General features: G+C 49.1%; 1 protein-coding gene across 1 annotated transcript; it reads left to right on the top strand.

Annotated features, from left to right (window-relative positions):
* The first annotated feature begins 822 nt into the window (after positions 1 to 822).
* On the top strand, positions 823 to 10,932 carry EEF1G (eukaryotic translation elongation factor 1 gamma). The gene is made up of 10 exons (XM_060019033.1): positions 823 to 966; positions 2,069 to 2,227; positions 2,912 to 2,975; positions 3,132 to 3,274; positions 3,781 to 3,924; positions 5,585 to 5,714; positions 6,102 to 6,306; positions 10,065 to 10,237; positions 10,331 to 10,455; positions 10,695 to 10,932. The coding sequence occupies exons 1-10, from the start codon at positions 955 to 957 to the stop codon at positions 10,851 to 10,853; spliced, it is 1,314 nt and encodes a 437-aa protein (XP_059875016.1). The 5' UTR covers positions 823 to 954; the 3' UTR covers positions 10,854 to 10,932.
* Positions 10,933 to 11,183: the final 251 nt, after the last annotated feature.

The raw sequence follows: 11,183 nt of genomic DNA, 5'->3' as shown, positions 1-11,183 counted from the left end.
TGTGTTTGGCACCTGGACCCACTCAGTAGAGCTCTGGAAAGATGGAGTGCTGGGTGGGTGGCTTGAGCAGCACCTGAGACGTACCAAGTTTGCTTCCACATTTACCTTACTGCCCAGAGTTGTGAATGGGGACAGGGCTTGAAATTTGGATTCAGGGTTCTTCATTCTCTCACTTAATAGAATTCATCCTGTTCTTAAATTGGGTTCAGATCTGAGCATGGGTAAAGGGCGACCCATCCATTGAATTGTCAGCCTTTCCCGGGTGACAGGACGTGGCTGGGTTCTCCCTCAGCCCCTCCCTTGTTGCAGGCCCGAGGACTAGCTCCTCTTCTAAGCAGTAACAGCATCCTTGAGCTGCAAGGTCGTTTAATGGCAAAAAACCTCTTTTACAGAGGGCTTCGGACTTCGGCTCGGGTTAGATGTACAAGCTCTCCTCTAGAAAGAGCCGGAACAAAAGGAACGTGGCACCTCGCCACCTCCACGCAGTTGCTTCCGCTCCTATGAGTGTCACACAACCACGATGTTCGGGGGTCTGGCAGGACCTCCAACAAATCACCGCGGGCCCCGCGACCCGGAGGGAAACGCCTCTGGGGCCCGGCGCGATGCCGGGCTGGCAGCTCTGCCACGTAGCTGCAGAGGGCCGGCTTTCCAGCTAGTTCTCACAGTCTCCCCACCCTCCGCGCCTTCTACCTCCACGTCGGGACTCGGATTGGGCCCCCCCCCTCACCGCGCAGGCGCGAGCTTTTTCCGCGCAGGCCCCAGGCCCCACCTCCTGTTTCCTTTTAGCTGCCGTGGGATACCGAACTGTCGTGCGTAAGCCTTCTATGCCGTCCTCGCTTTCCGGCTGCTGTTTCTCCACGGCTCTCCCCTCCCCCCCACCCCCACCGTTCTCTCCCTGACGGCTTACTTTGCGGCAGCGCGGAGGGCACCACCCCCTTTCTCTGCGGAATCACCATGGCGGCTGGGGTAAGTTTGCCGGCTCTGGCAATCCAGGTCACCCTATCCGACGCCATCCTCTGCCGGAGTGGGTCCAGCCGGCGTCAGAGGGTTTCTGGAGCCGAGTGGGGAACTGATCCGGGGTCTAGAGATCGTACTGTTGGAGAGTAGGGCTTCCAGGCCCCGGAGGGGAACTGAGGCTGGGGCTCTGGGAGGCCAAAGAGGTGGAAGGGTCTGGGGTAGAAGAGAAAAGGGATGCCAGATCCTGGCAGTCTGGGACCTGAGAACGGAGTTCGGTTCGTTGCCTTCTCGAGACGTGGGATCCGGGCAGGTTGACAGAACTTTTGCGACCGTTTTGTGGGGCAACAGGAGGGACAGGGGAAGAGGAGGGTCTTTGTGGGCACGTACGGCGGGCCACGGTTAAGGGTCGTCCTGCGGGGAGGTTTGGCAGCGAGAGGAGTCTCTGGACGCTGGAGTCAGACCAGTTGGACCCCGCTGGCCACGTTAATAGAAGGAGAGAAGGAAACCCCTGGGAACTCACTGCGGGACAGGACCGGAGGGATGGTACGCGTGACAAGGAATGAAAGGTTTTTTAGGGAGACCGAGTTGGCTTAGGAAGAGAAGATGCCATTCGGTCTCTTTGTGGCTGTTCGGAGGGGGACTTGGAAATGTCTTGGTTGGTGTGTGTGTCTTGGAAACAAGGGTGATGCTTTTGAAGGGTGAGCGGCTCAGTAGAGTAAGCAGGCGCTCAGTGACCATCAATGAATGAACAAGGGCTCTGGGAAGGGAGGGGTGTGTATTTGTCGGCAGATGGAATCTGAGGGAGCTAGAAGTTGTGCATTTCTTAGAGGTGTATTTGAGGGGAAGAGAACGCTTCCAGAGACGTCCTTACGGAAGGTCACATCTGTCAACAAGCTTTATTTAGCAGTTGGTGTGTAGTTCTGTCCTCGTATTTTGGAGGACTCTGATTACACAAGACTGCAGATACTGAAGAACTAACTTGGTTCACCAAAGGGAGTAAAAGAGTGAGTCGAAACAGATTGGGATTACTCGGGGACGTTGTTCCTGGGTAACACTTAGGACTGGGACCCTTCTAGTCATTAATGGCTTATTCCCCGCCTTTTCCCCACAGACCCTGTACACATATCCTGAAAACTGGAGGGCCTTCAAGGCCCTCATTGCCGCTCAGTACAGCGGGGCTCAGGTCCGCGTGCTGTCCGCACCACCCCACTTCCATTTTGGCCAAACCAACCGTACCCCCGAGTTTCTCCGTAAATTTCCTGCTGGCAAGGTGAGTAGGGAAGTGGAGAGGGGGCTTTGGTCCTGAGAACCCAAGGAGAACTGAGATTCCATCACTCTGAAGATGACCTCCATCTTTAAAAGGGAGCTTTCCATGTTACTTTTTTTTTTTTTCACGCTTCAGAGAGTTAAAAACTTTTATTTTGAGACAGTTGTGCTTTATTTGTTGTTAAAAATAGTACAGAGCTGTTCAGTCATTTCCTGTGAAATTCACAGGCTTCTTTTTATTTGTGGGAGAGAGGATCAGTTTTGACTGATTTCAGTGCAAATAGATCAAATGTTTGCTATGAGTAGAATTCTTGCCCCAAGAGGCTTACAGAGATAGATAAATAGCCATGCTACATGTAGAAGAGATCAAGTGCAGTGGGGGAGTACTATAATACTTGGGATAATATAGACAAATATCAGACTCGGGTTTCTTGCCTTTTGCTTATTTGACTGAGATTATATACAAATATCTAATATCTAAAATTTGGGGGTCTCTTATGTGAGTTCAGATTGTAGGGGATGGCAAGTTACTCATACAGTTTTGGTTCTTGAGTTTCAGATAGTGTCAAGAGTTTGGTCAGCAAGGGTTCTCAGCCTTATATAAAAAACTTTATTCAAAACGATTGAGTCCCTGGGCATGACTAGTGAGAAACTGCTGTGTATTTACTTATGACTGCTTTGTCCCCAGGTTCCAGCCTTTGAGGGTGACGATGGATTCTGTGTGTTCGAGAGCAATGCCATTGCCTACTATGGTAATCTGCAGTGGCTGGGGAATGGGAAGGTCTGGAGGTGATGGGGTGCAGGAGAGGGTGAGGGGAGCTGGAGCGGGCAAGGAGAGGAATTTTCAGGGACCTGCACTGGCTTTGACACAGCCCCAAAGCTCTGACCTTTATGTTCTGCCTCTGCAGTGAGCAACGAGGAGCTGCGGGGAAGTACTCCCGAAGCAGCAGCCCAGGTGGTGCAGTGGGTGAGCTTTGCTGATAGCGACATAGTTCCCCCAGCCAGTACCTGGGTGTTCCCCACCTTGGGCATCATGCACCACAGCAAGCAGGTGAGCCTTGGAACTTGGGGAGAAACCAAGAGCAGGGGTGGTGTCAGCTCCTCAGTATCAGGGAGGAAGAAATAAAAAAGATTGAGGAAGGGTGATGCCAAGAATATGTGGATAATAAATACCTAATCTTTGAGCTTTCAGTTGGGAGCGCTGGGCTGTTGATGGTATATGGATTCTTTGTCAGACAGACCCAGTGGAGGTGGGAGGTCTGAGTGGCCAGAGAGGCCTCTGCTCTAGAAAGGTTGTACCAAATGGTAAGGGAGTGGTTAGACCAGATGACCTCTAAGGTTCTTTCTAAAATTCAAAGATATATGCCTACGATCAATGCAGTGGGAAATGAAGCCAGACTGCGCCATGAAGAAATTTAACGTTGAGAGCTTCATTTGCGATACATTTGGAAGGAGCCAGGACTCAGTGGAATAGCTACCTTAGTTCTATTATTGGGGGAGAAGGGCAGGGACGAGGGTTGGTACCCACTGCCGAGTCTGATCATTTTAAATCAATAGGCCACAGAGAATGCAAAGGAGGAGGTGAGGCGAATCCTGGGGCTGCTGGATGCTCACCTGAAGACGAGGACTTTTCTGGTGGGCGAACGTGTGACGCTGGCTGACATCACACTTGTCTGCACCCTGTTGTGGCTTTATAAACAGGTGAAGTTTGTAAAGAATCTGGGTTGACAGAGGGTAGGTGGGGATTAGAAACAGAGTGACAGGCTTGCCAGGTTATCTGTATCCTGCTGATGTGAGGGAGTCTGAGGCAACAGCCAGTCTTTAGGAATTCCAGGGTTGAGTACCACTGTTCACGGAAAACTGGGCGCCGCTCCGCGGCATGTGGGATCTTCCTGGACTGGGCCACGAACCCATGTCCCCTGCATCGGCAGGCGGACTCTCAACCACTGCGCCACCAGGGAAGCCCTGGTTTGTTTTTTTTTTGCTACGTCATGCAGCATGCAGGATCTTAGTTCCCCGACTAGGGATCGAACTTGTGCCCCCTGCAGTGGAAGTGCGGAGTCCTAACCACCCGACCACCAGGGAATTCCCAGTTTCTGCATTCTTTTGTTCCCTTAAGATCATTAATTACAAAGACCTGTTCAAGGACAAGTAGTACAGGTAGGTTCAGATCACAAAATGGCTTAGGCCAAAAATGGCTTCTCTTATGTCAAGAAAGTGCCTGGTTCTCTTTTTCCACAGACCCTCTACCCTGTCTTCTCACACCACGACTGCTTTCCCTCCTGAGAAGTTTGATCCTGTTCTGTTGCCCTTAATTTCTGTTTGGCAGCTAGTACGTTTAGTTTGTTCCCGTGTTTCTCAGGTTGCCCGGTTGTGCTTAGTTGTGAAGACAGAGGTAGAGGTGATAGCTTCAGCATCAAGATCTTTGGAGGCAGAACTAGGATCAGTTCGTGGCTTCAGTACTTACTGGTTGTTGGGGGGAGGGTGTGTGTGGATTCATTTAGTCCTCTTTTTCCCCCCTGTGGAAGCCGTAAAACCAAGGTAGGAATAATCACTGTTGAGGTTATTGGGTTAAAGATGGCATATTGCTGGTTCCTAAACAGCAGCTCTTGGACTGTTGCTGGACCAGAATAGTAATGTGATAACAGCAAAGAAAAAAGCACCTACTACATGTCAGAGCCTGTGCCAGGGCATAACAAGGACAACCTTAGTGAGTCTTTGCTTGTTGTGTGGGTGAAAGAAATGTAGCCTGGAAGTTGTGGAGTAGGATTTGAACCCAAGTACTGCAGAATCAGCACTACAGAGCTGACTGCGATGTATCCTTGACAGGATTATTTTCCCTCTGATCTTGGCAAACCGAAAAAATGGTAGATGAATTTTTCATGAAGCTAAGGTTAAGCACCCTGTTATTCTGAAATAAACTTTTTTGCTGTTGACTGTTTACTTTCTGAAGTTTGATGATGCATGTATATATCTCTCACATATCACATAGTTCACATAGAGAGTTTTCATTATTTGCTTGGCAAAGTGAATAGTTCGTAGTTCTCTGTTGGTCCCCAGCCTTTTAAGTTCTATTGACACGTGAAATGGCTTTGTAAAAGGAGTAAGGCACAATATAAATATTCCTACCGGGTAGATTCGCAGTGAATAGAGGGTGGGACGAAGCATCCATTAAGTTGGATTGGACTGCAGGAGAGAGATTAGTAAAGTAAGTGGGCAGTAGCCCTCCAGGGAAAGCTGGTGTTCTGGGGGCTGAAAGGAAGCTGGAGCTTTGGTGTGGAAAGAAACAAGGGGCTCTGACTGGAAACTCGTCAGGATTTTTCCCTCTGCTGAGTTTATGTCCACTCTTGCATCCTGGCAGGTTCTGGAGCCTTCTTTCCGCCAGGCCTTCCCTAATACAAACCGCTGGTTCCTCACCTGCATTAACCAGCCCCAGTTCCGGGCGGTCTTGGGGGAGGTGAAACTCTGTGAGAAAATGGCTCAATTTGATGGTAAGTCTGAGGAGGTAGGGGAGCGTGCCGGCAGGGTCAGGGGACTGGTTTGCTCAGTCTTAACCCATTGACTTCCTGTCTAGCTTTTGGGTTTTGTGGACCCACAGAACGTAGGGCATCGCACGTAGCAGCTAGTATTTTGTGATAGTTGTCTTCTGCACACACATGCTCCCGCTCATTTGTGTTAATGTGTAGAATCATGATGCACGTGTATGTGTTGCTGAGGGTTGCATTCTTGCTCAGGATGTACTGTGAGGTGGCGGCGGTGTAGCGTCAGATCCCTTAGCTCCCGCCCAGCAGCTTTCCTCCGTTACTTTGCTTGTGCCTGGCTTGGGAGGGTTGTGGAAAGAGACCATATGTTGACTTTTCTCCTTCCGTTTGCACCAGCTAAAAAGTTTGCAGAGAGCCAGCCTAAAAAGGACACCCCACGGAAAGAGAAAGCTTCTCGAGAAGAGAAGCAGAAGCCCCAGGCCGAGCGGAAAGAGGAGAAGAAGGCAGCTGCCCCTGCTCCCGAGGAGGAGCTGGATGAATGTGAGCAGGCGCTGGCTGCTGAGCCGAAGGCCAAGGATCCCTTTGCTCACCTGCCCAAGAGGTATGGATGGTGGAGGGTGGGGGGCATGGGGCCCAGGAGGGCCTGTGCTCACCTCTGTGCATCCCCCTCATACTGCTAGGGCCTAGGATTTTCGGTTGTCCCTACAAAATTGAAAGATGCATTTTAGTTGCAAATAAAGCAGCTTCCAGACTTTACCGTCAAGAGTTGGGTGACTTTTGAAAGTAGCAAACAAGTTCCTAATGCATCTGGTATTTGAGGATATCAGAACTCCCTTTCTAGCAAAGAAAGCACATGGGCCCAGGGCCCAGAATCCGGTGTGGAGGTGAATTGATTGGTCTTGCGTGCGCACGTTAGGATTTGAGATTGAGAACGCTCAGAACTAATACACTGAGGGGCGCAGGAAGGAAGAAAATGCAGAGAGCCTCCATCTGCCCTGCTCTGCTGGCTTTGCTGAGGCAGCGGACACCATGTCAGTGTCCTCTGATTGTCTTTTTGCTGTTCTGATGCATCAGCCTATATAAAAATTGCTCACTTTAAGAGAAAGGATGATGACCATGGCTACGTAGTGTCTGTCTGGTTTATTGTTTCCCAGCGTGGGGGAGTTAAACCCCACAAGGAGAAGGACGTATATGGGGTGGTCGTCTGTGTCCTCTTGTCAGTCACCATAGGGGTTCCTGGAAGAAGGAATACAGTAAAGGGGGGATTTTTAGTGTGAAAAAAGTGGGACAGCCAGTACTTGCCCAGTTGTTTACCATCAAATCTTTCTTCAGTCACTGCTCCGGGCCATCTTATTAGAATTTCAAGCAATATGAGAAATGTCTTTTCCATGGTCACATCACTTAGTTCGCTTTTCTGTTTTTCTTGCCCATTCTGCCTTTCCTAAAGCCATCTATCCTTTCACTAGTTGGTTTGTTGGGGTGCAACAGTGTTTGACCTCCCCATTTTGTAGTGGTTTGTATTTGCGATGAAGGAGCACGCACTGGTGGTAGGCATAAGAAGAAGTATGTGGAGTTGTAAGCGACCTAGTACTGGATGGTTACCATTAGGAACCGCTGCTTCGCCATTTGGGGAGCAACTTGGGGTGTAGCTGAGAGCTCTTACTCCCAGGCACTTCATACAAGGCGGCTCCTAACGCAGCTGCTTTTTAAGGATATATTCCTTTCTGAATCTAGCACAGGGGCAGGTCAGGAGTGAGCAGGATTTTTGGTATCTGTAAGTAAGCTATGATAACCAACCCAAATTATGTACACCCTTGTAACATATGTACTGCTAATAGCTAGAGATACTCACGTATATTGGGTCTGTACACTGGGCAGAAAATAAATCAGGCAGTAAACTTAAAATCTTTAATAAACTTAGCATTTTTTAAAAAAATAACTTTTTAAATTTTTTGGCCGCGTTGGGTCTTCGTTGCTGCTCACGGGCTTTCTCTAGTTGCAGCAAGCGGGGGCTACTCTTGTTGCAGTGCGCGGGCTTCTCATTGTGGTGGCTTCTCTTGTTGCAGAGCACAGGCTCTAGGCGCGTGGGTTTCAGTAGTTGTGGCACGCAGGCTCAGTAGTTGTGACTCACGGGCTTAGTTGCTCCGCGGCATGTGGTATCTTCCTGGACCAGGGCTTGAACCCGTGACCCCTGCATTGGCAGGTGGATTCTTTTTTTTTTTAACAGTTTTATTGAAGTATAATTTCCATTATGAAGTATAATTTCCATTACGAAGTATAATTTTCCATATAAAATTCAGTCGTTAAGGCTTCCCTGGTGGCGCAGTGGTTGAGAGTCCGCCTGCCGATGCAGGGGACACGAGTTCGTGCCCCGGCCGGGAGGATCCCACATGCCGTGGAGCAGCTGGGCCCATGAGCCATGGCCGCTGAGACTGTGCGTCCGGAGCCTGTGCTCCGCAACAGGAGAGGCCACAACAGAGGCCCGCGTACCGCAAAGGAAAATAAATAAAATAAAATTCCGTCATTATAAGTATATAGTTCAGTGTCTTTAACTAAATTTATAGATCTGTGTAACCACAAAAATTAAATTTTAAAACATTTCCAACACTACAAAAGTTCACTGGCAGGCGGATTTTTAACCACTGCGCCACCAGGGAAGCCCCAGCACTTTTTTTGTTTTCTTTCGTATCATTTGGGAGTGCTTATTAGTACTTATTCGTTACATTACCATGGTGTACTCCTGGGCTGCCAAGATGATTTTCCCCAGGATTCTTAATGACTCAAAAGTGATGTCTTCAAAGACAAGACTCATTTGTCCAGAGTTAATTTTAGTCCTTTTAAGACCTTCCAGCTACCCTAACCCTGTGGTCATTTGTTTGGTTTTTTAAAAATTTTATTTATTTTTTTATACAGCAGGTTCTTATTAGTTATCCATTTTATACATATATCAATCCCAGTCTTCCAACTGTGGTCAGTTTGGGGAGAAAAATGGACACATGGTCATAAATAATAAAGTTCAAACAGCTCAGGAGAGAGTGAAGAAAAACTCCCCAGCCCTAATTTTTTTTTTTTTTTTTTTTTACTGAATTTGTTACAATATTGCTTCTGTTTTATGTTTTGGTTTTTTGGCCCTGAGGTATGTGGGATCTTAGCTCCCCAACCAGGGATCGAACCCACACCCCCTGCATTGGAAGGTGAGGTCTTAACCACTGGACCACCAGGGAAGTCCCCCCCAGCCCTACTTTTTGGGTGGTTGAGGAAGTAAAGCACCTCAGATGAGGTCTCTGATGTGCATTTGGGAAGGAACCTGGGACCTCGGGTTAAAGGACAGATTCTCTGCTTTGCTACATTGCAGCAGTGAGCAAGTCACACCACTTAACCTTATTGGTAAAGGGAGGGATGGTAACATTCTCTGACTCTAGGGTTTGTTGACATTAATTATATACTAATGAATAATTGAACCAATTAAACATTCAGTATAAGGGGGTTTAATAGATTTATGGCACATTCATGCAGAAGATTATTTAGCCATTAAAACATCTGCAAAACATTCTTGATAGCCAGGCAGTATTAAGTAAGCAAATTGTGTAAGGCACAGAATTACATGCATCATCTTTGGAAAATTGCTAGTGGGAAGTACATTAAAATATTAGTTATCTTGTTTGCTGGCATAGTGAGTGATTTTCTTCAGTCAGTATGTGTTTTTATAATTGGAAGGAAAGAAAAAAAAACCAGAAGCCCTACCATGGGGGGAGGCACCTCTCCTCTTCTGAAGCTGGCATCCTTGGCTCGGTGTGCCAGATTGCTTCAAAGATCACCTGAACTTGTTTCTGAGCAGAGTAGCTAAAGGACACGGGTGTAGGATTTGGGGTGGAGGCCCTTTGCAAACATTCACTTACATTGCCATCATATTATAGTGTGTGTAACCTGAAGAGGCCTGTGTGATGGGGAGGGGTGGGGGCAGCGACTTGGGTGAGTCAGGAACTTGAGGGTGACTCTTGGATAAGAGCCCGGGGAGGGGCCGGCCAGGGGAAAAAAAAAAAAAAGGAGTCCTCGCTGTGAGTCTCCACCAGGGGGCAGCAGCTCGCCGTGTCTTTCTTCGGGCAGATCCTGGGCCCCACCCTCCACGTGCCAAGCATATTTAGGCTGGGGGTGGGGGGATACGGGAATGCCCTGGGCGCCTTTCATACCCCCCAGCTCTCCTCCCTTGGAAGGTGATACACGTCTGCCAATCCAGTGACCCTACCTTTAAAGCAGTATGTTTGAGTGGAAATGCCCTTAGTTTCTCTTAGCATGGCAACGTTGCCGCAGTAGGACCTTCTCCACCTTGATCTCCTTGCTTTTTTTTCCTTCATTCAGTACCTTTGTGTTGGATGAATTCAAGCGCAAGTACTCCAACGAGGACACACTCTCCGTGGCGCTGCCGTACTTTTGGGAGCACTTTGATAAAGATGGCTGGTCCCTGTGGTACTCCGAGTACCGCTTCCCTGAAGAGCTCACCCAGACCTTCATGAGCTGCAACCTCATCACTGGTGAGCAGAGGGTAGCTCTGGGAAGAGGAAGGGAGGAGACAAGGTAGTGGGTGACATGATTTCAAAGGCTGAATGTTCTTCCTTGCCCTTCAGGAATGTTCCAGCGATTGGACAAACTGAGGAAGAATGCCTTTGCCAGTGTCATTCTGTTTGGAACCAACAATAGCAGCTCCATTTCTGGAGTCTGGGTCTTCCGAGGCCAGGAGCTTGCCTTTCCGGTGAGGAAGGTGCAGGGGAGGGGTCTTGTCTCTTTAGGGCGGGGCGAGGGTTTGGGAAGTGCACTCGTATTCCTGAGCCGTTGGGCATTCCGGAGAGTTCAAGGAATGTGTCCACGAAGGAGCTGTCATGTTCGCAGGAGTCCTGGGGTCTGATGACGGGTGTCTGAGCTGGAAATAGCAGGTGTGGGGCAGCGGCCAATAGCCTGACCACATGCTTCTACCTGGCTTTTCCTCCCCAGCTGAGTCCAGATTGGCAGGTGGACTATGAGTCATACACATGGCGGAAACTGGATCCCAGCAGCGAGGAGACCCAGACGCTGGTTCGAGAATACTTTTCCTGGGATGGGGCCTTCCAGCATGTGGGCAAAGCCTTCAATCAGGGCAAGATCTTCAAGTGAACATCTCCTGCCATCACCTAGCTGCCCGCACCTGCCCTTCAGGGAGAATGGGGGTCATTAAAGGAAACTGAACATCGAACCCTCTCCTGCCCTGCCTCCTTTGTGGGTGATGGCTTCTTCAAAGGGGAGTAGATATGTTGAAGCAGGGTGTTGTGTATACCTGCAGGACCTCCCTGTGTAGGAGAGAAGTGTTCAGAAGAGCAGAAAGAGAGGCCTCTCCTCAGTTTTGATTTTTTTTTTTTAATTGCCTTGCCTCTCCTGTGATGACCATCTTCTAGCCTAGCTGGGAGAGACTGGATGTAGTTAGGAGGTGGTGACACGGGGCTTTTG

This window comes from Delphinus delphis, chromosome 8, assembly GCF_949987515.2.
Source record: "Delphinus delphis chromosome 8, mDelDel1.2, whole genome shotgun sequence".
Taxonomy (NCBI): Eukaryota; Metazoa; Chordata; class Mammalia; order Artiodactyla; family Delphinidae; genus Delphinus; species Delphinus delphis.
The sequence above is the reverse complement of the archived record's forward strand: the minus strand, read 5'-3'. Positions and strand labels throughout refer to the sequence as shown.

Coding starts and splice junctions, on each gene's coding strand:
- EEF1G (XM_060019033.1), top strand. Junction 3,275..3,780: donor TCATGCACCACAGCAAGCAG/GTGAGCCTTGGA, acceptor TTAAATCAATAG/GCCACAGAGAATGCAAAGGA. Junction 3,925..5,584: donor TGTTGTGGCTTTATAAACAG/GTGAAGTTTGTA, acceptor GCATCCTGGCAG/GTTCTGGAGCCTTCTTTCCG.